The sequence below is a fragment of the Microtus ochrogaster genome, linkage group LG4 (assembly GCF_000317375.1).
Source record: "Microtus ochrogaster isolate Prairie Vole_2 linkage group LG4, MicOch1.0, whole genome shotgun sequence".
Lineage (NCBI taxonomy): Eukaryota > Metazoa > Chordata > Mammalia > Rodentia > Cricetidae > Microtus > Microtus ochrogaster.
The window spans coordinates 52,908,402-52,935,643 of record NC_022030.1 but is presented as its reverse complement, the minus strand read 5'-3'; the positions used below and the strand labels follow the sequence as shown (position 1 = coordinate 52,935,643).

Sequence of the window (27,242 nt, the reverse complement as noted above, 5' to 3'; positions counted from 1 at the left end):
TTAACAACTCTGGGCATGAGTCCACTCATCTGTAAAGTAGGGCTAATGACGTCTATTTCACAGAATTTCTGTGAGAAATGATAAAATCTAAGCAGTCCATGACAATTACTTTCCTTCCCTATGACGGCGTAATTTTTTGAAAAGATAATTGTCAGGACAAAAAGATCAGAGGGACAAGTGGAAGTTAAAAAGAGAATAGGAATTTTTTTAGTTTTAAAATTTTTACCCACCATATAACAAATCTTTAGGATGCTTAAAATCCTGCATGTTTTAGGTCAGTTGACTCACAGAACTTTCTGCAACAAAGTTCCAAAATGTTCTATAGCAATGCTACACAATACAGCAATTTCTGGCCATATATGGCTGTTGTACACATGAAATGACATCACATGAGACATTAGGAGGAATAATTTAATACAAAAGCCTCCATGGATATTGTGCTTGATTCCCTCATAATAACAATTGTCAGAATGTGTTGAAACAACACATTCACTGAGACACATCTGCTCCCGGAAGCACCAATTACTTCAACAGGATGATGGGTATCAAAGAGGCTCCTTACAGAATTTGTTAGCCATTTGGGCAAGAGACTACTCTTGCCTGGACTGCTTGATGCTATGCTGTATGAACTGGACATGTAGGACCCACAGAATAATGACTGCTGTACTTAACCTAAAGGTGAGACAGTCCTTCAGGGTTCCTGCTTTGTGAAGGAGTCTGCTAAACACTCTGCAGGACACAGAAGAAAGCAACTAATAGACTTTGTCATTATGGGGTAGAAGAGATCTTCAAATTTCCTGCTTCATGGAAAAGTCTACTGGATACTATGTGACTGTGGGCTGAAGATTGGATGCCCCAATAATACAAAGGAACTTTGGGTGACTGTCTAGTTGGCAAGATATCTCTGTTAATCCTAGATTTTTGGAGGTTGCTTACAATGCACTTCCTGTTTACTTAGGTAATATTATATCCTTCTGGAATCTTTGATGTAGTTGAAGAATAGATAGTTATAGTTTTCCTTAGTTATGATAAGATAAAATAGATATAAATATTTCAACTGTAATTCTTGCTTGATATCTGCTTTTTTATATGTAATTTTACTATGTTAAATTTAAAGACCTTTTTTTAGACAGAAAAGGAGATATGATATGGGAAGTCCTTCTGTATAAGTGTTCCTTTTATTGGTTAGTGAATAAAACTGTTTTCGGCCAATGGCTTAACAGAGTAGAGCCAGGTGGGAAATCCAGAGATGTAGAGAGAGAGTAGGCAGAGTCAGGGAGAAGCCATGTAGTGGCCAGAGGAGACAGATACCTCCACTGCAGCCTGCAAAAACCTTGCTGGTAGGCCACAACCTCGTGGTGATGCACAGATTAATGGATATAAGAGCTAGCTAGAAATACGCTTAAGCTATTGGCCAAACAGTATTGCAAATAATACGGTTTCTGTATGATTATTTCGGGTCTGAGCAGCTGGGAACAAATGAGCAGCCTCCAACTACAATTTACACCTCTGCCTCAACACTTTGTCTCATCACTATAGCAGCGTCTAGTATCATGCCTGACATATCTAGAGTGTTATGAACTAAGTGTGAGACAAAGTGAGGAAGGGAGGAAGGAGGGAAAATGCTAAGGAAGGAGAAGGGAAGGGAACAATGAAATAGGCAGTACCATTTCATTCTAAGGCTGAAAGGAGCTGCTAAAAGTCTTTTAAATAAAATGTTCAATGCAGAGGAATTTGGGGGATAGACCCTGGTGCAATGGGGGACACACTTCCAAATGATACCAAAGGGATTTGACATCTCTGAGAGAGCCAAAGAGAGTAGACAGGAGAGGGGTAGGTTCAAGATTCCACATCCCTGACATTGTAAAATAGGTCCTGCAGAATATGTTGAAGCCAGCGTCTTGTATTTATATGGAACTCTTTTGTCCATGTCACAGTCCCATGTGCAAGGGACCAGCAGGAGGATTGCTCCTTGGAACGTCCCTTGCTCACCTTGTTATTCATTCTATAGTCACCAATTCCCCACCCCCCCCAAAAAAAAGCAAACAATGTTGGGCTTATTTTCATTAACTGTTTATTCATTATAAATAGTAAATATTTACTGCACTTTTTACATGAAAGACATTTTTACAACACATCATTGTTGGTTGAGGCTGCAACACAAAGATACTATGTCTCCTGTTCCATCACCCTTGCCCAACATATAAAATAACTCAGTTCTATATCTAGTCCCACTAACATACTACCTCATTGTTCTTAAGTCTAAAGGGAATGTATTTGTGCCTACCTCATTCGTGGTTCCAAGAACAGAAAGAAATAAATAACAGCACCTCCCACCTTCTTCCTCTTATCGTTTCCAAACACAGATTTATTGACATCCTAAATGTCACCACATAAATGTATGTAAACCTCTGTTCCCTATCATCCTTTAAGATTGGGTATCGTTGTATAATTTAAAAGCACATGAGAGCCACATGGGCATTTCTGTTCTCGCCCTGCCTTTCGTAGAAAAGAGACGAATGTAAACGGCATCACTGTGGGAAGCTTAATTCTCGGACATGGTCTTTGAGCAAAAGGAGCAAGCAGGTTGGGGCATTGGCGGTTTGGCAAAGAGCAAACATCACTGCATTCTACCACAATGAGTTACAGGCTGCAAAAATAAAAACACCTGCAAAAATAGAGTTCTGATTTCATTTCTATCACCTTGGTCATGGCCAAAGTGTCTGTGAGGTACACAGTATTGCACGCTGAGAAGCAGATACGTGATAGATGTCACTTCCTCTCCATCTTGCCCTTCCCCCCCACCCAGCCAGACTGGATCCCGATGAGTGCGTCTTGGGAATGAAACACCATCAATCTATCCCCACAGCAGAACACACTTATTCTCGTTATCCTACATCCTTTTATGAGACATATCTGGGACACTGATTGACAACTAGATTACAAATGAGGGAATGGCAATAATTTATCGGGGAGATCCTTCACCTCTAGTCTAGCTTCCTAGGAAACGGTGGTGTTGATTTTCCTATCAGTTTCCAGTGTGTCGAAGTCAAGGATTCCCACATTCCTGATTCCTTACGTAAGCAGTATGAGTGTCATAAACCTGGTCAGCCTTGGTCATCAAACCTGTTCTGTTTCAAGAATTCAACTATGATATATGAGAACATTCTGCTTGCTCAGACCAGTTCACGTTACTCTCTCTGTCACACACACACACACACACACACACACCGACATGGAATGTTTTAGCTTCTTGATCAACAACAAGGAGTTGGGGACATTTAGCCATGTAGCCAGTCACTGGCTTAAAATGATGCATTTCCTAGCTGTGTGTCTTCCTTATCTCTACTGCCATGTTTCCAATGTGTTCAAAGCATCTGAAACCGACTACTGGAGAAAGAAAATCAATCACTTTCTTTTGTCTCCACCTCCCCCAAAGGCTGATATTTTTTTATTTTATTTATTTTTGTTTTTTTTGTGGGTTTTTTTTTTCTGAGAAGATTCTTCATGTCTAGTCTGTGGAGGCCGGAAACAGGGCCAGCTTTGCTCCAATGAACAGCTCACTTACGCAATATCTGGCTTGAGATAATGAAAGGCACCTGTAAGGAAACACACGCAGCTTTTTAGGTCACGCTGGGACAATTCACAGTTAGGGGCAAGATCAGCTACAGGCTGACAATGTCATATTTAATACCACGGTATCAAAGGATGGAGACTAATATTTTTATTCCTGAGACAAGTTTGACACAACTCTGTGTCCTGGGCTTATCCCCACATGATCCTGGCGCTGACCTCATTAAGAACATGTGTTTCTAATGCCAGAGGTTATTTCATTTTGGTCAACCTCTGTGTTTTGCCTACTGACAATCCGGCTTTATGTCCCAGCAATTAATAACTGCAAGATGTTATTGACATCAGTTAAGAAAATAATTACACAAGGGAGCCCGTGCTGGAGCAATCAGCCGGCTTTGCCACCAGACTGATACTGGGATGAAAGACTTAATCATGCGTCCAGTTCCCCTTTCTCAGACAAGAGGTGATCTGCCTCCCTTCCAGGAGGAATTACCCCCTAGAACGTCCAAGGCTTACTTTGTCCATACTGCCCATACTGGTAGCCTGTGACAGGGTCCATACTGTAGCCTGTGGTGCTATAGGTTGGGGGACAGTAGGGCTGAGATGTGGGCAGACTGTCCACATTCTTCATATGTTCCAGTCTCTGACTGCAGCTGGCTGACACCGTGGTCGTGGGTTCCAGGCCCCCAGTGAGAGGGGAGAGAGCATAGTCGGTCTGAGGCTGGTGCGGTACCCCGCCGTGGTTGGTCAGAAGTCCCATTACCTGCAATAACAGGCAGATTGGAAGAAGTTAAAGTGCGGGCAGAAACAGATGGCAGCCCTGACCCATCAAAAGATCTTGAGAGGCCAACTTTTATGCCTTCAGAAATCTGTTGAGGAACGGTTCTGAGGACTTTGACCTCGATTCAAAGTGGCAGCCACATGACCTCACCCAATGATAACATCTGACCGCAGTTTCAGAAAAAGGAAGGGGGGGGGGGAGAAGGACAAGAAGGAAGGAGTAGAGGAAGACAGAGAAAAAGAGATTACGCCGCGTCCGTCCACTGTGATAACATCAGACTGGAATTTCAAAGAAAAGTAAAGACAAGAATGACAGAGAGACAGAGACATTAGATCAGTCTATATAGAAAAACTCCTAATATCGTACATCTGGACACCCAAGTGATTGTGTGTGTGCATGCGTGTTTGTGTGTGCATTTCTGTATGTATGTGTGCATGTGTGCTTTTGGGGATTGGACTCAGGGACTTATACATGCTAAGTACTTTATCACACAGTTTTAATCCCAGCCAGGCAATTAAAAAGTCACTTGCACATACACTTGTATGTGTGCATGCACAATATGTGTGCTATATATGTATGTATTAATAGGTGTGTTTGTGCATGTGTACATGTATATGTGTTCATGTGTTATACATACATATGTGTACATATATTTATATATTTGTGTTCATGTGTATATGTGTGTGCATATAGGTGCGCATCTATATATGCATATGTGTACATGTGTACGCACATATATGTGTGTGTATATGTGTGCATGCACATATATATAATATCTGTGTGTGTGTGTGTGTGTGAATTAGAAGTTGGGGCTGAAGATGTACCTCTATGGCAAAGTGCTTTCCTGACATGGAGAAATCCCTGAGTTTGAACATTGCCCCCCCACACACACACACACGCTGGAGTCAAGTTTTTGTGTATGTATCCTGAGACATTATCATGTTGCTTCTCCAAACAGCTTCTTTGGTCCATGGGTGAGCAACTAGAAGTCACTCCCCCGACCCAGCGTTCCCTTGTGCTTCCCTCATCAAATCCACACTACAGTCTCACTTTTCCACGTTGATTTGTGAGAAAAGTCAAACGAGAGCTGTGACGCTTGCTGCGTTCCTGCCCAGCACTGCCCGGAAGCAGGGGCGTCAAACAAAAGGTCCAGGATTCTTCAGGCAGGCACAGTGGCTAAGGACCACAGTCCAAGCCCTCAGAAGTGGAGACAGGAGGATGGACCTGAGTTGGAGATTGACCTGTTCTGTAATGTGAGACCTTGTCTCAAAAAGCCCAAGCAAATCTGAAGATTCTCTTAGCACTTACATCTAACAGCTCTTCATTTCTTCCTCCACAGAGTCACCGTTTACAGATAAGTGTTGTGTTTTTGTTTTTGTTTGTTTTTAAAGACACATGGGGGGGGCTCTAAATGACTCCAGAGAATGGCACCTTAAGAAGCAGTAATCACAGAACAGAAACAATCAGATCAGACCCAGGAAGTTTTCCCAAACTCATGCGCACGTTACCCTCCCAACCCTTTCATCATGAAATGGCAGTGGGCAATTAATTCAAAACTAGAAAACATCCACATAAGAGAGAAAGCGACTTTTCTCAAAAAAAGCAACTGCAGAAGACATCTGCCAGTGGGTGAAGAATCCTCCCCCAAAAAAGGTCCTACTAAAAAAGGTTAGAAATGAGGCCCACCGTAGCTGCTCAACCATCTGTCAAGGTCTTGCCGAAATAAAAACCAACCCAGACCACAGTCCCCTGTGCTAAGCACAAAGTTAGGTTTACAAGCAGGCAATCTGGGCAACAGACTCCCGGGTCAGAGGCCTGTATTGCAGTGATGTAGGAAGGCAGTCAGACATCCCACAGAGCCTTCGTACTCCAATTAGAAGACAAGGTCCCATAACTTCCTTTGGGGAGAGTTTGCATAACCTTCGAAGTAAACAAAATCTTGATAAAGTTTTAAACTGACCCATCTTCAGGAAGCCTTTCTCCATCCAAAAGCCACTCTCCTCCCTGTTCTCCCTTTTAATTACTGATAGGAACTCATAGAAGGCAGGCAAGAGCAGGCAAAGCAGCACAGTAAGCTATAGAATAAGTGTGCAAATAAAATAAAATAAAAAGTTTAATCATCAGGTAGCCAAGCATAGTTTTCTTGGAGATTGCAACCAAGTGGCCTTAACAAAATGAAGAGCCAATCAATAGGTTCACAGCTACAGGAAGACAATCACTAAAACATGGCTTCTAGTGGGATCCTGCCCAACACTGTTGCTAACTTCACTTCATTTGAAATTTTCAAATGTAACTAAGAATGTATTTAAATTATTTCCTAGATGCCTTACACCTTCAGGACGCTCCCTCCTCTTCTTCCCCCTCCTTTTCTTCCTCCTCCTCTTCCTCCTTGTCCCCCTCTTCCTCTTACTCCTCCCCTCCCCTCCTTCCCTTCCCTCTCCTTTTTTTTGAGCTTGTTTAGATAATTGTACTGTGTGTGCCTGGAAAATTTGTCTCCTTTCGTTGACACACTAATTTACAAAATACCTTATTTCAATTTAAATAAGGAGTGTCTATCTTTAAAGTCTTTAAAATATATTTATAGGTGGATGTTGTGGACCCAAGTTTGTAACCCTAGCACTGGAGAGGTGGGGGCAGAAAAATCTGGAGTTTAAGGCTGTTCTCAGCCACACAGTGAGTTTGAGACCCATCTAGGATATGTGAAACTTGTCTCAAAGAAAGAGAGGTAGGCACCTCTCGGTACTGAGCAAGCACAGTCCTTTCAGCTCAAGAAGTACATCTTGATGCACTGGCCTGTTTAAAAAGGCAGACAGGACAAACAAAAAAGTGGGAACTGTGGTTTTCCTTATAAACGAGGGTAATGGCACAGGAAAGGGGAGGGGAGGGACATGTAAGTGCTGCAAACAAGGTGTAAGTTAAACAAGCACACACGGAAGGCAATTTTGACTCTATCCATCCCGGAAAGAAAATACCCATTGGTATTGGGTAAAAAGGAATCAAATCTTAAATGAACAGTGTGCTTCAGGAAGATATTTATCTAAAACTCAGTTCAGCATATGTGACTTTAAAGGAGATGTGGGATACTTAGATACAGTCACAGTTCCAGAGCTGAGGCGCTTGTGGCTTTTCCATGTGCTATACAAATATACTTTTGTAATAAATATTTTCAAATCCCCTGCCACACATTTCTTGCTGTATAACTTTGAAGGAAACAGTAGTAACTTTTTCCAAAAGGAGGAGGAAACAAAATGGGAGGTGTTTTTTTTTTTCTTTTTCTTTTGTTTGTTGTTTATTTGTTTGAGACAGGATCTCCATATATAGCCTGGCTGTCCTGAAATTCACTAGGTAGACCAGGCTGGTCCCGAGCCTCTATCTTCCTCTGCCTCCCACATGTTTGGATTTAAGGCTTGCCTACTGAGAGTCTTAAAGATGGGAAACAGACATTAACCAAAGGTTCAGCTTATGAGCCTGTTCATGCAACAACTTTTTGCAGCATTTGTGTAACGGAGGAAAAAATAGAACAAAATTGAAAGAAGAGAAAATACAACTGTATTCAGGACAACGGATAGACAGTCTTTAAGATCTTAAATATTTGCAAGGTGTAGAAGTACACACCTCTAATCCCTGTACTCTGGAGGCAGAGGCAAGTAGATCTCTATGAGTTCAAGACCAGCCTAGTTTACATAGGGAGTTTGAGGACGGCCAAGGCTATAAGAGAGAGAAATCTTGTCTTAAACAAACAAATGAAGAAGCAATGACTGAAGTAACTGCTTCCCCCTTAGGAATGGCGTTAGCTCCACAACCCTGTGACCAATGTGAAGGAAGAAAGAGAACTTGAAACCCGTTGTCCCTGGTCCCTTTCATTTCCTGCCACAGCCCAACAGGGTAGCACTGGGACACAAATGTCTGTTCTCATGGTGATCCTCACATCTTAAGGACTGGAAAGCAGGGATCGCTGGCACAGACCTAAAGTCCCTGCTCTCAGAAGGCTAAGGCAGGAAAACTGAAAAATTAAAATCAGCCTGAGCTACATAGAGAAACCCACTCTCAAAAGAGGAGGAAGAAAACGAAGAGACGGAGGAGTGGTGGAGAAGGGAAGAAAGACTAATAAATAATTATCATGTTATTTGTCTCAGTAGTTTGCATTGTGTGTGTGTGTTACTTTTTTGAGACAATTTCTCTGGGTAGTCTTGGCTGTCCTGGAACTTGCTCTGTCCACCAGACTGGCCTCAAAATCACAAAGATTTGCCTGCTTCTGCCTCCTGAGTGTTAGGATTAAAGGCATGAGCCGCCGCCACCTGATTGTCTCAATAATTCATATTGAAGAATGTGAATATGCCATTTTAATCACCTGTCATTTAAAAATTAAAAAGGAAATCTGTGGGAGAAGTGCATAGATCACTAGAAATGGCTTTACTTTCCCTTGACATAATTCAAAAACCTCAAATCTCTGTGGAAGGGTCCCGTTACACTTTTAAGTATGTTTCTTTAAGAGCTATTTTATGCTTCGTGTGGTTCAAAGGAAACTGTAGAAGCATCTCCTCATGAACAAGAAGTTAGTAAATAAGCCTCCTAGCCCTCCCCCACATGGTCTTGGAATGCCATGCGCTCCATCATGCTTTCCCTTCAGCAGCTGGTTGTTCGAAGCCTGAAATAAAACCTTCACTTGTTGTAAAATGAATCCCTGGACTCCTCCTTTATACCATGAATAATCTATGTCTACTACCACACTAGCTTTTAAAAAAAATGGGGGAGCACAATTGCTTTGTTTTCAAAAATAATTTCAAAGAAAACGATTTCAAAGTGACTGCACTCTGCCTCCCAGATGCCGACCGCATTTTTAGGAAATGGCAGGTAACCCAGGGAGATTAACAAGGAGGAAGAGGGCTTTTCTTAAATAAAGGTTTTCTCCTATTGGGAAAAGATGAGGGTCTCTTTGACTGTTTGGGAAATCTATATATACAAATAAGTGTGTGTGCATGTGCATGTGTGTGTGTGTGTGTGTAAAAAGATGAGGGTCTCTTTAACTGTTTGGGAAATCTATATATACAAATGCGTGTGTGTGTACGTGTGTGTGTGTGTGTGTGTGTGCACATGTGCACGCAAGAACATGCATAGGTATGGTGTGGGGTGTTGGGAGTACTCCACATGGCTACGGAGACTGGAGGAGAACTCTCAGGAGGCAGTTATCTCCTTGCACCATGTCCATCCTGGGGGTGGAACTCAGTCTCCGTGGCAAGTGCCTTTACGCACTGAGCCATCTCACGGGCCCACGCCTCTTTTATTTTTAAGTCCAGTTGCACAAAATGCTTAATCAAGGTATCTGAACAAAACACTCTATGAAGCACATTTCTGAATGCCCCCGCGGTGTTGCCCGGACTCTCCCTCCCCCCTGTATTACAGGGTGGCCTTTACAAACAGACCCCAAACCTTGCAGCTCTGCCCTCACACTTTCTCCTCCCACTCTCCCATCGCTTATTAGAGACATTTTCTGAAGATCCCTTTCAGCTCAGTCTCAAGTTGCAGGATTCTGGATGGGTTGTTTACATCTTGATTGGGAGATTACATGGTTCAGGAGAGACCAACTCTTAGCAACTGCTTCATGCCACATTTCTCTTGAATTAATTTCCCTATTGTAAGATTAAATATAAAAGATAAAAAAAAAAAACTATGGGCCAAATTAAGGTTTACATTTAAAACGATGTGTCTGGAAAATATTTGCCTTGGCACAAACATCATGGCTTTGCTCAAAGCTTATCAGAAATCAAAATGACTCAGCAAATTAGGGGTGAGCATAGGCACTTCTTCTTTTTGCCTTAGGAGGAATCCGTGTTCCTGTCTTCATTCGCCTTGTTCTCAAGTAGTCAGATGTTCCTTTGATTTAGCATTTAACAACACACATTTAGTTAATTTTAAGAAAGCTTCAGTGACGTAGTTGTGTGTGATACACAGTGTTGTTCAGTTGTTGAGTCTGTTAATCCTCTACCCTTCCCTCCAGAAGCTTATTGACAACAAATTTATTTTAGATATGATTTATTTCCAAAATCAAACCAAAAAGAAAAAAAATCAACTTTCTATTGAATACCAATGCAGGTTTCCTGGGGGTCCATTAACGGTTGAATCTTAACAAGTGTACCTTTGAGGCTGAAAAACCTCAATTTTAAAGGAGGCACTGCTTCTCTGAAAACATCTTCAGATTCAAATGCCTTAGGAATTATTCTGCAGTTGATTAGCATCTAAATAATTAGATTTGGGTCCTGTCTGTTTGAAAAGCTGTAAGAAAAAGGGAAGTTGCCTTCAGGCAGGAGTTTCCCTTGGGGTCTGTGGTGACCTTCTCACCCATCATGAGTGTTAGGCAAAGGACCAGGTACGCTTTTACATAACCAGAGAAAGAAATATGCAACCTGCCTAGCTAAGGAAGTCTCGGGGTTTTTTATTTTATTTTATTTTATTTTAATTTTAGCTCACATGTTACAAGTAGCAATGCTTAATGCTGGGTGAAAGGGAGACTGAGTGCCAGACACGTGGGTCTCTCGTGCTACGCACACTTCCAAGTTACATTTGCAAAGTGCACAGTGAGAACTAGCCTGACTAAACTCTAACTTCTGTCCCGAGACCGAGCACAGAGATCAAATCCAGTTTCTAAAGTCTTTCCAGTGTCTGTTTCTCAGCAGCGCTAAGTGATTAAGTTGACAGCCATGCACTTTTTAATGATTTTATCATCATCATCATCATCATCATCATCATCGTATCATCATCATTATTATCTTTGTTTTTATTTTGAAGAGCTAGGGATCAACCCTGAAGCCTCATATAGGCTAGGCAAGCACTCTACCACTGAGCTACATCCTCAGTCAAGCAAATTTTTCTAAGGACTAATGAATGAAATATAAATCAAGGCAAATAGCCTAGAAATGCCAGCGATGCGAACACACATATGTGCATGTGTGTGATTCTAGTTTACTTCTAATCAATGATGAACTATTCTGTCATATCTACCTATCATCAAAAAATGAGCAAATAAATTCCATTAAGAAATTCCGTCTACCCAGATGAAAAAGTCTGCTTGTTAAACACAACAGATCCCAGGCTATGTTGGACTCACCATGGACATAATAAAATTCTCATATGTTTTAATTCATTTACGCATGCCTGCATTTAATATGCTTTGGGACCATGTCTATAATTAATATGATTTATGAGAAAGGAATACTTCAATACTGGGGGATAAGACACATATTTTTTTCCTTCTATGAATGAAAAATATAACAAAATACCTCAAGAAAAAAAATTGTTGGCCCATAGCATATTACGGGAAACTGAGAGAGTCCTGAGTAAACTTGGGAAGTTAATGATATCCTCTTATCTGACCCTGACACATTCGCAGCATGTAATTTACAGAAGCTCTGTCCAGGGAATCTTGACAAATGTTCCTGAGGATGTCAGGGCAATGTTCCATTCTAATGCAAAACAGATGTGGGTCAGGCAACCTCATTCATCACCTAACGCTGAGTCGCAAACTCTTTCCCCACGGAATGGCATTACCTGCTGTTGGTTCTTCTCATTTCAGGAACTTTCTCACAATCACAGTAGCCCTCTAAAGAGTGTGCCCTCAAACCCGTGACCACTTCAGCAACCTGTCTGAGAACATGACTGTGGAAAATGAAACATACACCAGCTTTGGTCCGTGACTGCTTCAGGATATGTTTGCTAAACGCTAATTGACCCTTTGGGACTGAGGAGTCTAAGTATGGAAAGCAAAGTCTCTATGCTTGGGCGTCCTTCAGCGCTTTAATGAGATAGTATTTTGGAATTTCTCTCTAATTTCCTATAAACTAAAAGTGCATTTAAGGAAATGCAGAGCAGATCCACCCTGATAAGCATCTACCCAAGCAAACTTCACTTCGCTGAGCTCTAAGTGCATACATAGCTCAATCTGAGACTCACAAATAGCTTCCAATAAACGGGAAACCCATGCGGCCTCCTTGCAGTGAGTTCAACTCTGGCTTCCTGAAGAAAGGAAGTGGGATATGGTCATTCCCTTCTCCCTATACCCAGAGTTCCGATCAGATGGAAGATGGTTTGAAATCCAGCGGCTTTAACCGTGGGGCTCTGTTTAGATCAGGGAATTACACCCAGACCACAGCCAAGTGACTAGCAAGGACCTCTTTCTTCCTTCGTCGCTTTATCTGCCCTAACTAAATGTTAGCAGACAGTTTTTAGCCTTCTCTTTAAAATTAGCCATCCTCCCACACACACCCAAGTTCTCAGAGGACTGAGACCATGTGGAGGCAGAGGACAGGGGACACATCTGACATTAACTAAAATCACTTATTCACCTGTGCAAAAGCCAACCATTTTAAAGATAAATGGACTGTGAGTTGGTCTCCACCTGTGTTATCAATCACCCATTACTTCCTAGGAAATGTTCCTTTAAACCTTGATAGTTCGCTCTTCAACAAGTTATAAATATAGCCATGTAGCCTTCACAGAGGCGAAAATGAGAAATCCTGCCCGAGAGTTAGAGGAGAGTTGACCCTGATGGTTGGGAGGGTGGTCCACAGAGGCACACAGCCTGGGGATCAGTTCCACAGCGGCCAGCCAAGCATGAATCTCAGAGTAGATTATACTAGGTTAACTAGAACTTTCTAAGTGCAAGATGTTTCAAAGACACATGAGCATTTTGTGAGAAGAAAAAAATAGAACCATTATTTCTGTAAAAGACACCTCTGTTAGTTCAGCACTAAGGACTGGCTATATAGTGTCTCGTGACCAAAAAAAAAAAAAAAAAAAAAGCCCTTCAGTCTAGAAATACCAACATGTGATTCCACAAAGCACACTGTATATGAATGTGCATATGAATGCACATAGGTATACATGTGTATTTTCATACATGTAGGGACTAGGGACCAGAGGTTGAGGTTGATGTCTTCCTCCATCACTCTTCACCTTAGTTTTGAGACATGGTCACACCTGGAAGCTGAAGCTCGCAGATTCAACTAGGTAGTCTGGATGGCCTGCAAGCCCCAGGACTAAAGATGTATACTCTTGACTCAGATCCACAGGCTTGGACAGCAAGACCACTGAGCCATCTGCCCATCTCCAAAATATGCATAGTCTCCTATGCTAAGTGAAAGAAGCCCAGCTTCCCACATTCTCGGTTACATGTGTAAGCTCAAAATTCCAACTAAAAAGTAAAGAAACAAAACAAACAACAACAACAACAAAAAAAACAGAATAGCATTTCCAGAAAGGTATGGGAGAAAGGCCAGGAGGACAGAGGGGTACAGAGAGGATGGATCATGGGTTCACAGGTCCAATTGGATATAAAAAGTAACAGAACATTATGGCATGGTAGTATAATTACAGTTGTCAACAAATAACTGAATATTTCAAAGCTGGGTGTTGCCAATTCAAAGAAAAAGGAGTATCAGAAAACCAATTACCCTAATCCAGCACTACACATTTTCTATGTGTATTGAAGGGAGAGAGAGAGAGAGAGAGAGAGAGAGAGAGAGAGAGAGAGAGAGAGAGAGAGAGAGAGAGAGAGAGAGAGAGATGTTTTTCCAGTGGTGCAATCTTAAAAAGTCTCCCAGCTCGATATCTCTTCCGTTGGTCATTGGGACATTGCAATCACTAGTCTCAGAAAAACCAGTTTACTATCCTCAAGTTGAATGCCTGAAGCAATTTTTAAATATTGTACTAAACATTGAAAAATATACACCTCTGATGAAACCCAGACAGATTCTTTAAGGGAAGGGGAAAAAAAAAACAAAAACAAAAAACAGTACACAACTAATGACTGAATCAAGTCTTCTGTGCTCGCAACACAGAGCATACATTCAGCCCGTAATTGAATAAATATGCAAGTATTCAGATTTCTCTAGATATTGCCATTTCGCAAATGCAGTAATAAATTAAAAGCTTTACATCGCATTCCAACCGCATATAAAGGATTGATTCAGACCATAGGCCTCGTGCGAGGACCTAGCACGGCTCTTCTGTAAACTGCTCACTACAAAGACAAACTTTTCATCCTAGTAACTTAGTCATAAGCTAAGCAATCACCCTCAATTTTTCTTCTGCTCTTCAGTGGCTAGAGGAATTCAAACGAGTCTAAAAGACCACAGGCCATTGTCTGATTTGTTTAATGTACAGAACCGAGAGAATTGCTGTTGAAATCAACTCAGCAGATACACAAAAATGAACTCAGCAGAAAAGGTTTGCCTGTGGCTCTCCGCGATCGTTGATTCCTGAAGCTGTCATTGGCTGCCATTTCCTCTCTGTCTATGAAAAGGAGAGTTGGATCCACTCACTGTTATTCTCACAACTATCCAAATCTACATAAGTCTAGAGGCTACAACGAAAGTCAGCAGAAGCCAGGGTCCTCTTCCTGTCTTTGAGGGCAGGGACCTCAGCCTGTAGAGCAAAATTCAAGGCACCAGGTCAGTGGCAGCCTGTATGTATTCAGCAAAGGATTTAAAGGCAGTGTATTTACTGCGGAGCTCATGCCCCTCACCCCCCAGCAGAATATGGCCTGCTGGGAATACACAAATGACCCCAAGCTCTTCTAATGTAGCTGAAACAGGCTCATTTATGATCGTAAACAGCCTCGAGTCTTCATAAACACACAGGGCTTCTCAGGCTCTGGGAATGAGCTCGTGGGCCAGTTTAGAAAAGAACCAGAAAGATGTGGGGGCTTTGGAGAGCCAGCCACTTTCATACGGAACGTGTCTCCATCCCAGCTTTGTTTGACACCCAACAAATCTCTTTAATCAAAATCACCCCTCTTTCCTCCACGGATGAGTTTCTGGAAAGTGTGAAGGAAGGAAGTGGCTCCTTTGGGGACTGGCTTAGTGTGACCCACCACCTGCTTGTCTGGTTCTTCTAAGCAATAAAAGGTAAGCCGAAGGTACAGAATCGGATCAGCAATCTATGTGTCCAGTGTGCCAAACAAATGGCTTCTCAATAATAGTCGCCTCAAATAGCTTTGGAATGTATCCCCAAAAATGTCCAGAAAAAAAAAAAACAACAAAAAACAGCTCTCTTGAAATGAGAGCTGGCTGTCCCAGCAAATCCAACCTTACTGTGTTTACCTGAAACAGCACGAAGGCGAAGTGGGAGGGGGGCACAAAGAAATTCCCATACATGGTTGTAAGATTTTCATTAAAACTTATGAAACAGAAAAGCAGCCACTGTAACTATCTTTAATAGTTTATTTTAATGGCCATAGTCTATCCATATAATAAGCTGGCCTGGGGTGAGTTCTTCTTTAGATCTTGAGAACAAGCCACCACCATCCTGCCTTGCTGCTAAAGAATGTGGGATCATGATTAACTCTGGGTCCAAAGAAAAGTACAAGCAAAATCCAAAGCAGTCTTGACTTTAATGTATATATTGACACTTAGCTGCTTCACCTTGATAAGTTTCAGCACTACTAGCAAATGTTTATCAAAAGCAACTGCAGTGAGCGATTGGAATCTAATCTGAAATGGGACCAGGCACGATAGCCTAATACATATATGCATGAAACAGAGAAACTGCCTAATAAGCATAACTGACACCAAATATGCAATTTACATACATTACACACTAATAATCTCAATTTTAACATTCTTCTTTAAAAGCAACTGGGTAGGTGTTTGAGGTAAAGGCTTTCTTTTGTGAAGTGTGAATAAGGACAGAAGTCGATCCTGGCATCTTACACCATCAATCGCCATCTTGTTAGTGCAATGATCCTTCCATTTTTTTTTTTTTCTGGTTAGGCTCCAGGCCTGGGATCTCAACACTACAAGTGTGTGACAGCTCAACCAGACTTAGATGGATGAACAACAAATCTGATGAGATCCACAGACCGACCCTTTCTTCCGGATGTGCTGAGTGCCAAGAGGACAGTCAAGCATTTTCAAGCTGTTATACAATTCTTCATGAGAAATGTTCCCCTTTGGTAGATTAGCCATAAAACAGGACAGGTGTACGGGTTATTTTATTTCATCTTACCCAAGACCTGAACAAAATTTGAAAGACGGCCTCTGGGTGCAGCTTTGACCTCAGGATTGGTTAGTAACAGTTAAATGCTCTCTAAAACATTTTTTTTTTTTTGTAATTTAAGCCTATTTTCTTATTTTGTCATTGGTTTCACTCATAAGTGAGAATGAAACCGTGTCTGCTCTAAACATAAAATGTACTCATAATGACCCAGATTTATACCAAATGTAGTTTTAAATGTTGCTGGATTGACTAGATCTCAGAATTTATGGCCTCTGAAGTTGCAAAGAGGACTTCCTCCCTTTAAGAAGGAGGGGGCTTTAAACAAAAAAAAAACCCTCAATGATATAAGAGTAAATGAATGAAAACCATATGGATCAAATGTTCCCTAAAATACACAGTTCGAAAAATTAAGGCGAAAAAGTGCTTGACAAAAAAAAAAAAAAAAATGTGTTTTAGATTTGACCAAACCCAGAAAATTTGAAGAATCATTTGTAATTGATGATGAACTCTAAATGCTGCCAAACTGACCATTTCCATAGATGACAGAGCAACAGAGAATTTCCCCAGCCCCCCTGTCACCCAGTGAGAGTGCATTTTACTCAAGAGCTTGTGGGAAGCTGTCGACAAATACTGGAAAGTTTATAGAAATAGGTAGAGGCGGGGCATGAAATTATGCAAGCTGGTTAATCTATTTGCCCATGTTGGGGGTGTTGGCTATGTGTGTTTTGGGGGTGGGGAAGCACCTAGGGTAGTATTTCATGCAAAGGAAAGTTAATTAAAAGAACATGGCCCAGATGTTAATGAGCCTCATGTCTTGAGTGTGTGGCAATATTTCCTTGTAATCCTACTTCCAAGTCAGTGTCCCCTGTCTTGACCACACGTGTACAAGATACTGAAATCAGTTTCTGGGAGCAGAAAGGGTTATCAATGATCAGTGTGCGTGCAGGTTCTGCATGGTCCTTGCAGCAAGAGAATATAACCTTTCCAAAGAAGGTTGCTGCTACCAGGGGAAGTTCTCACTAGGGTGAGTTGGGTGGTCTCCTCAGGGCATACCGAATCCTCTCTTCTGAGCCCCATCTCGTGGAAAGGTTAAATATGTCAGACAACTAGTCAGAAGGTAGGAAATATTGAAGTTTTAGCCTGTCCTGCCCCTGTCCATCTCTGAGAATCTGGCCTCAAGTGTCCTGACAGATCCAGCCTTTACTAGCAAATGGGAGGCCAGCCTCTCCATTTGTGAAAACATTCGACCAGGCTCACAGGACAAGCAGGCAGTGGCAGAGAAACAAAACCGTGTGACTCGTGTTCCAAGAAGAATAACAAGAGAGGGCAGATAGAGAGAGGGGAGGTATTATTTGGAAAATGATGTGTCCACCAATTCCTTATCAAAAAACTAGAACTCGATCAACCAGAGTAGCTCACACCTGTATTTTCCAGCAACGAAAGACTGAGGCGGAAAGAACACCGCAAGTCCCAGGCTCACCTGCTATAGAGCGAGACCTATGTCAAGAAGGGGAAACAAGGAACAAAATGAAAAATAAACAAAATACTAAAATATCCATTGCACATTGGTTCTCACACATTCTATTTCCTGCCAGTTTTAGTAGGGAACAAGGTGCCAACACTGGTCCCGGAGAAAATGTCAAATTGAATACACAAATAGTTTAGATATGCTGCATAGATTCCACCCAGAAGAGCTGCAATGAACTGGCCACAATAATTCAAAAGAACATTCCAACAGATGAAAAATCTATACACTACCATCTATCTCGGTTTTTAGAAAGGCCTAAGATATAAAAAGAACCCAGATTCAAGGTACAAAAATATCATGAGTGGTTTTCCTGAAAGAACTTCTATACAGTCAGCATGGAATATTTTTATTACTTGTAGAAATGAAAAGATAAGTGAAAATCAATCAGACTTAACAAAAAAAAAAAAAAAAACTCCAAATTAGCCTAAACTAAAAACATAAATTCAGGGGCTGGAGAAAAGGCTCAGCAATTGTAAGCACTAACTGCTCTTACAGAGAACCTGGGTTCGGTTTCCAGCATCCACATGGTGACTCACAAAAGTTACTCCAGTTCCAGGGGATCCAACACCCTCTTCTGGCCTCTGCAGGCACCAGGAATGCATGTGGTGCACAAACATCCATGCAGACCAAACACACAGACACGTAAAATAAAATGAATAAATCTAAAATTAAAAAACTAAATTCATCTCCAGCACTGGAAAAAAAACAAACAAACTTAGGAAACCAGTCTCTCTCTTAATGTTTTCTTTTTTTATATAAATTTATTTATTTATTAAAGATTTCTGTTCTTTCCCGCCACCCAATTCCCTCCCCCTCCCGCAATTAAGTCCCCCTCCCTCATCAGCCCAAAGAGCAATCAGGGTTCCCTGCCCTGTGGGAAGTCCAAGGAACCCCCACCTCCATCCAGGTCTAGTAAGGTGAGCATCCAAACTGCCTAGGCTCCCACAAAGCCAGTACGTGCAGTAGGATCAGAAACTCATTGCCATTGTTCTTGAGTTCTCAGTAGTCCTCATTGTCCGCTATCTGTTAATGTTTTCAAATGTGACTAAAATCCTGTCTCTGCTTTGTTTTGAAGAGTACTTCTTTTCCATTCATAATAAGCTAGATCCTAAACCAGCAGTCAGAAATCCCAGAATCTAGTTCCAACCCCCTTATACTAACAGTGGATTTCAACCTTTGGTTCTGCCATTGAATTACCTGCTAAGTAGGTGACAAGATAGAGGTGGTGAATAAGAGGAGTGACAGTCACACCAGTTCTGTTCTTAGGATCACATGATCCAGCCAATGCGTCAGTAATGGGGTCTCCATAACGCAGAAACCACAAGACCATCGACTGCTGTCTTCTTATTTTCCTCTCAGGTGCAACTAAACCAAGTTGTTAGAATTGGGTTTGTCCTAACTTTCTTTAGACTAATGTCTAATAAAGCCAGACAACCACTGTAGGCATCTTTCACCTCCACAAAAGCACTGTTAAGAAGCAATGAGTCCGAAGGGCTGTCAAAATCTGAGGTCTAGTCTTTTTCTCCATTATTTAATAAATATGTCTGGATGGTGCAGATCCGCTCACTCCCTGTCTCGTCCTCGACTTGAACTGAGGGACACTGTTCTTTCTTTCCTGACTCTTTGGGAATGCTGTAAGAACTAAGTCAGCATGGAACCCTACTGATCGTCTACGGCAGAGACATAGGGCACACTAGTTAATCACAAATGTGAGTACGGAGCTGATGTAGTATAGAAGATGAAATAAAGAAATACAGGAGTGGAATTGCCTGTGAGATTTTTCCACTGCTCGATATGAAGTGACCCTACCCTGGCACCAGGTCTGGAGTCACTGACAGTTGAAAACCTGCAATATAATTAAAGGTGAGCTTTAATGGCCAGAGACCAATTGCTAACACATCCACTTAAGAAATACTGCTATAACATTGTTCCCAGACCACTGCGCACAAGAGATTAACCAGTTTGCATACAGAGTTCAAGTTCGTGTTATTTTCATTACGACTGAAGTTTACAAGACCCCCTGATGGAATCCTGCCTCTCACAGAAGCAGCTCTGGTCACACATTACTCCCATGGAAACTTTCATCCAAACCCAACCATCAAAAAGGGGGCCGGAAAGACGGCTCAGCAGTTAAGAGCGGGGTGCTCTTCCACAGGACCCAGACTCAATTCCCAGCACCCACATGGCAGCTCACACCTGCCTGGAACTCCAGTTCCAGGGGATCTGACACCCTTGCATAGACATACCTGCAGACAAAACACCAGGACACATGAAAATAAATGAAATGAGCAAAAACTAGCTTGCTGTTTTCTGGCCTCCGAGTGGTGATGTTAAAGCTTACAGACCCTTTCCACACTGCTCCTAATCTCTGGAAGGAGTTTCCACAGGAGAATTCCAAGTGTTGCAAAGCTGGCTGTTTTGGCAGAAGCCTGTCATTGTCATGTGAAATGGCATCCCCAAATGCCAGTACTTAGAAATCAAAGGAGCCGAAAGTCCTGTAAGAGGCTTCCATTGTTTTCATGTTGTTATTTTCCTGCTGAGGTTGAAAAAGCAGCCTCTTACTTTTCTTTTCTTTCTTTCTTTCTTTCTTTCTTTCTTTCTTTCTTTCTTTCTTTCTTTCTTTCTTTTTTTTAAGCCCAGGATGTGCTATAGGAATCTATAAAACTTAATTACATTTACTCTTACAAAAAAGGATTTATGAACTTTTGCCTTGAGGCGGAAATGTTTATTTCATTGCCTTTGCCATCCAGTCTTTTCAACTCCCATGGCTTTGAACTTCTCAGCTGCTCGGAGTTATCACCGTTACACAGAGCGCAAGAGCTCCACTCCGAAGACGCACACCACAAGTTGAAGAAGCCAGGGAAGGCGAAGATATATGAGTCGTTATTTTGGCCACCCTTTGTGCCATTAAAATCTCATTTTCTGCCTATTAGAATACCCTCTCGGTGCTTAGGCAGCGGTGATAGCCCGTGATTAGTGTGTAATTGAGTATAATTGTCTTTTCACTTTTCATTTGTGTCATTCTGAGCTTCTCTCTGTTTTTCTAACCACCAAGAGGAAAAGGGAGGAAGAGAAAAGATAAAGCTGTTAAAAACTCTTGCTCTCAGCCCCAAAGAGATCCTCGATTGCAATTATAGATTGCAATCCCTTTGTGACATTTCTCCAAATTTAGTGGGTGGCTCTCCTCGCCACCTGGGCCAACTGCTCTCTCGCACTCTCTCTCTCTCTCTAATAAAATCAAGCTATCTGTATTTAAACAACTGCTAATAATGTCAAGTCCAGACAGATGCCACATGTAGAAAATTTAACCATCCTTCTGACATGCAATTATCAGGGCAATTTATTAATACAATCCTTCAAGAAAAACTCATAGTCCAATGCAAATTACAAAAACAATTACAACGTCCAAATATTTATACAGACCCAAAGACTAGCAATTTCCCTAATTTGTGTTCTTATAACTCATTCATTCCAGGTTCTGCAGTCCTCAGCTGGGTCTCTCTCTCTCCCTCTTCCCCCTCTCTCTCTCCCTCTCCCTCTTTCCCTCTCTCTCTTTCTTCTCTCTCTTTCTCTCCCTCCTTCCCTCCCTCCCTCCTTCCTTCTCCCTTTCTTTCTTCCTTTCCTCCTCCCTCTTCTACTTTCCCACCCCCTCTTTGCCTTTTTCCCCTCCCCCTCCCCCTCTTTACTTCCCCTTCCCTCTACCTACTGCTTCCCCCCAATTGTCATGTCAGGGCTTTGGTGTTTTCTGATGAGGGTTTTTCCTCAAAATTCTGTCAACTGACCAAATATCACTTGAAACAGACAAACAAACAAAAACCAAAAGAAAAGAAACCCTGTCAAGTCTGTAAGGCTTTCCACCAAAGCTCAGAGCTAAGGACAGGCAAGACATATGACAAACGCCTTGACAACTAAGTATAAACACAGCGTCCCCATGATTGCATTAGAAGTCACTTGAATTTTAAGTCTAAGCTACAACTTTTGAAGCCTCCAGTAGAAAGGGAAGAAAGAAAGGGAACTCAAAAACTGAAATCATGTGGCTTGTATAAAGAATACATTATGGTTTACATTTGGCAATTCATTATAGCCCTGCCTCGGGGAATTGACTATTTGGTTCTGGTAACGGCAAATCATCTGTCTAGAAACACAGGACTGACCTGAGGTGAAAGGCCATTGCCAATGGCGGGGTTCATGGGGTTGGAGGGCCCCGACGGAGGCACAAAGCTGTCTGTATAGCTTGAAAATCCGTGCCTGGTGCTGGGGAGGCAGTAGGCAGAGCTGCTGTCTGGGTTCGAAGGAATTGTGCTTTGGTGGACGGTGCTCGGAGGAAGTGGCTGAGGTCTATGAACAGTGCTGCTGGGATCTGACACGGCTGAAACGAAGAAGAGGATCAACCATGATGCTCTCTGGTAGACAAGCGGAGCGAGTTCAACGCGAAAGTTCCCAATAGGAGTTACCATTTGATCAGATACTGTGAGAACTCCAAGTGCATTTCTTACAGCTCAGTTGTGAAATCACACAACAAATACAGTTAACGTCTATCGTGGCATGTCTCCAAGCTCATGACTGTGTAGAAACTCCCAGGTCACACTCATCTAGATACCCAGATACTCTCAGATACCACACTGGCAACACTAATAAGCCAATTTGGGTAGTGAACACAATGCATGAATAGACCATCAGAGTTCCAGCTGTTGGGAACACACTTTCACAGCCCCGAAACAATAGTCTTACAGTTTAACATGACCCCATTTCCCTCTTGCCCTAATAAATTATAATTTTTTACCAACACTCACATTCTCTGAATTATTATTGCAACTAGTTATAATCCTAGATCCTCAGTTGATTGCAATTAGCAATATAAATACAGTGCTCAGGTTTTAACAAAAGGGGGGGTGTGGAGAATCCCATGTATGTTTGGGAAAGTTGCGTTGTTTTTAAACATGGAACTAGTGTTACAGCATAGCACGTTTTATCTGAAGAGCATCAAAAATAGCTCAAACTACTTCTGAGACAAGGTAGGTATGTATAGGGACAGCTGATGTCAGATGATAGGCACACTAACAGCGTCACTGTCAGAATCACAGGCAGGAATCACTGTGGGAAACAGCCAATGGGAAGCTATTGGGAGTTCCATCCTTATCACCCTGTTTTTCTTCCGATACCTTGTGGAATAGACGTGGGCTGGTAAGAGGTCTCCGACAGCTGGTATGCTGGCAGGGTCGGCATGGCGGTGGGAGGGAATCCCCCCGGAATGAGATGGTTGAAAGCCATCAGTTGATTGGCCCCAGCTTGCTTCCTCCATCTTGCACGGCGGTTGCTAAACCAGACCTATGGATTTAATTTAAAATTTGAGGATTTCACTGATGAAATAATAGTACATTCTTAATGAATTTTTCATGCTAAAACAGATTAAAGGCCCCTACTGACAAGGCAAATAGAAGCAAGAGTCCTCTGTCTTCTCTAGTATTTTGGGGTGAAAGGAAAGTTAAATATCAGGGATCAGGAAGGGGGCTGCAGGGACCCTGTGTAGACTTGCATCAGTAAAGCTGATAAGGACCCTGGGCAGGTCCTGGTAGGAAGGGTCACCACAGTAAGCATTCTTTACCGCTGCCATCAATGTCATTTGCCCTCATCTCACAGCCTTCCAGGGAATCTTGAGTCACTTGGACACCCCCACACACCAACAGTCACACATAAGGCACGTGTCCTAAGTTTGACCTTGCCAATTACAGGCACCACGCCTTAGGCTTTGTGTTCATATCAGTCTATTTCTGTATGTCTATAATCAGTGTAAGTATAGGTCCTAGTTAGTGATTCTCAACCTTCCTAATGCTGCAGAACTTTAATACGATTCCTTACGGTGTGGGACACCCCACACATACAATTACTTTCATTGCTACTTCATAACTGTAATTTTTCTACTGTTATGATCTTAATGTAGATATCTGTGCTATCCAATGGTTTTAGGTAAACCCTAGGAAAGGGTCGTTTGACCCCCAAAGCAGTCGCGACCCACATGCTGAGAACCACTCTCCTAGATCGTCGCATGAATTAAACAGAACTTCATGCAAGTAGAACCATTTTACCACTTTTCTTCAAAGTCTGAACCATCACTCTGATCTCAATTAGAGTGGATGCTGATGAAGAGTTTCAAAGAAAAAAGGCAGTATTTGCAATGGAATTCGTTTCTTTTGGTGCCTGTATTTATGCAATGTAATAATCTGTGTGGAACACTGTACTAATCACCTATGTTCAGAAAAAAATCTGTTGGAAAATAATTTGTCTTCCAGTAATTCAAAGCTCCAGTCTTCTTGTGTGTCAATGGAGAAGAGGAAAAGATATCAACCAGAAATATAATTGAATGTCTAACATGTTGAATGGTGTTAAACGGAGTTTTACTATACTTCAAGATGTTGACCAACTATGATTTAAATCTGCGTAAGAAAGATGTAAAACGACCAGGCAGTGGTGGCACACACCTTTAACCCCAGCACTTGGGAGGCAGAGGCAGGCAGATCTCAGTGAGTTTGAGGCCAGCCTAGTCTAGAAAGCCAGTTCCAGGACAGCCAAGAGTGTTACACAGAAAAACCGTGCCTCAAAAACAAACAAAAAATGTGAAACTTGGAGTAGATTTTCCAGGGTGTACACATAGTATTTATCATACCACAAAAAGAGACTCCTACCAACCAAAAGTATTAGCATTTTATAGCGAGTTCTCCAAACTTAACAAGAAGAAGCACATCGCATTTGAGGCTGAAGGGATTGGAAGGGATGCAATGTGGAGGTCATATTCAAGCGTCCTTCACAGAGATCAGAAGAATTGCTCACAGGACACAGAAGTTCTGTGTTAGGAAGTCAAAGACTCAGAAAGACTTCAGAGTGGGAACAAAATTTCTGCTCATTTTAAAAGTTGGATGTAATTATCACAAAGATTATCCTTCTAGACAGAGGTCACAGTAGAGAGTAGAAAGATGTGAGCAAAGCCTGGCTAAGGAAAGAGAATTTAGCAGGGAATGCCCTTGCCTAGAATGTAATTGGGAGATAGCTTGCAAGAGTCCATTCCCTCCACTGTATGTACCAGGGCTTGAGCTCAGGTCATCATGCTTGGTGGCAAGCACCTTTGCCCACTGAGCCTTCTCACCAGCCCCAAATATTATCTTTTCATACCCCTTATGTTTCCAAGGCAAAAATAATGTTATCTAGTATTTTCCCATGTGAATAAATAATTGAATCAGAGCATCACTTGGCTTGATAAATTGCCACCTGGTATAATGTTACCATGAATGCTCTATTTCAAGCTGGCATTTGGTTGTGTTTTCTCTCTGCAAGTCTAAACTATTAATGACTCCCAGAGGCATCATGGGAAGAAAACCAAGGAAGGGCTTGGCATCATTCATGTTAGTGGAAGAGTCTAGGGGTGAGAATTCATGCCTGAAGGTACTTACCCTACCATATACCATATACCCTACCAAACATTACATGATAAAGCGACAAGTTCAAAAGACCCTTCTGGAATTTAAAATCAACTACATGCCACAGAGTTCCAAATTTCCATGCTATACTGGAAGAAATGAACTCCTAGAGATGCCCTGAGGCGATTTCATCCACGTGGTCATCATTCTGAATTCCAATGCACCCCTCCATGAGGCACTCAGAACCCTGTGTTTGGCTATTGCTGAAGCAGGCTGTTCAATCCTCTACCCTCTGACTCCTAGAACCTTCAGATTAATAAACCAGCTTGGATTGACCAGGGCTGGCTATGCCTGAGTTCCCAAGAAGCTCAGCATTCCACTGCATCAAAGAGCATTCTACCCATGTTATAGACCAATGTCAAAAAGTAGAGGTCTAAAGCCAAGCATGGTGGCACATGTCTTTAATCCCAGCTCTCAGGAGGCAGAGTTCAAAGCTAGCTTGATCTACAAAGTGAGTTCCAGGACAGTCAAAACTGTTACATAGAGAAACCCTGTATTGAAAAAAAAAGAACAAAAACACAACAAAACAGAGAGAGAGAGAGAAAGGAAGGAAGGAAAGAAAGGAAGGAAGGAAGGAAGGAAGGAAGGAAGGAAGGAAGGAAGGAAGGAAGGAAGGAAGGAAGGAAGGAAGGAAGGAAGGAAGGGAAGGAAGGAGAGGTCGTCTTTGCCCAAGTAATGATGAACAATTATCATCACTTTCCATGATTACCTTCAAAAGACAGAATCTAAACAAACTAAGAGGCTATGGATTTGAAGTTTGTGCTCATTTTATGTTGCCAAACTGACACTAGTAATTACTGGAGATATAGAACAAGCCCACAAGGGGTTATTTTTAAAGGTTTATTGCATAGTACCTGTTATAGCTACGATTAAAAAAAAAAAGTGACAGAAAGGAGCTTGTAGATGTATACCTCAATGATAAAGAATTTTCCTATACCGAAAAGGTCTCAAGTTCAAACTCAAGCATTATAAAAAAAAAAAAAAAAGTCAAGAAAAATAGTCGAGGAAACAAAGCTTTACTGAAAAACAAACTTTCAACTGGAAGTTCAGGATTCCCAAAGGAAATAATCTTAACATTTAAGCTGAGGCTCCCTATACATGGAGAGAAAAACAGGGCCTGTGAGGACCAGCCTGCCTGTCTCCTCTGGGTGTTTAATTGGAGGTTTTTTAATGATCCAGCCAATGCTAACTTCTGTGCTTCTCAACCCACCCATGCCGGCCAGACATATCACTTAAAGGGAAAACAGACTAATGCTGAAAACGGGACTCAGCCTTTGCCTTGTATTTTGAAACTCAGGCAGCATCTTTAATTTCCAGCAGGAAAAAGAAGTTGCCCTTGAAATGACCTTTATTTTCAATACCTTTGCCGACAGAGCGAGCATGGGATACTGGAATGTTGTCATCACCCTATACATAGCTGAAGGAGAAAAGTAATCCCGCTACTCGGGTGGGCGCCTTCCATAACTCAGCAGCGAATTATCAATTCTTAACAGGCAATCAACACATAATCTACTGTGAATACATAATCCAGGATGGTTCCATCCCCAACAGGTCGAGAGAATTTATGACTTGGTTACAGTGGTTAGAAATGTCTCCTTCTTAGGGACTGAAGGGGTGGCTAAGCAGTTAAGAGCACCAGAAGACCTGGGTTTAATTCCCCAGTACCCGTGTGATGACTCACAACCATCTCCAGCTCCAGTTGTAGGGAATAAGAATCCCAAGAGGGGTGCACCTACCCACGGAGACAGTGGGGCTGATCTATTGGGAGCTCACCAATGCCAGCTGGATTGTGACTCGAAAAGCAGGGGATTAACCTGGACTCTCTGAATATGGCGGACAATGAGGGCTGCTGAGAAGCCAAGGACAATGGCACTGGGTTTTGATCCTACTTCTTGTT

General features: G+C 42.0%; 1 protein-coding gene across 2 annotated transcripts in view; it reads right to left on the bottom strand.

Moving 5' to 3' along the window:
- Positions 1 to 3,564: 3,564 nt before the first annotated feature.
- Positions 3,565 to 27,242, bottom strand: part of Pax3 (paired box 3) — a 96,232-nt gene continuing 72,554 nt past the window's right edge. For both annotated transcript variants that reach the window (XM_005361553.2, XM_005361554.2), the window contains exons 6-9: positions 23,036 to 23,201; positions 22,028 to 22,242; positions 4,090 to 4,336; positions 3,565 to 3,599 (exon numbers count right to left, since the gene is read on the bottom strand). In XM_005361553.2, coding sequence (XP_005361610.1) covers positions 3,565 to 3,599; positions 4,090 to 4,336; positions 22,028 to 22,242; positions 23,036 to 23,201 — 663 coding nt within the window. The remainder of the gene's footprint in view (positions 3,600 to 4,089; positions 4,337 to 22,027; positions 22,243 to 23,035; positions 23,202 to 27,242) is intronic.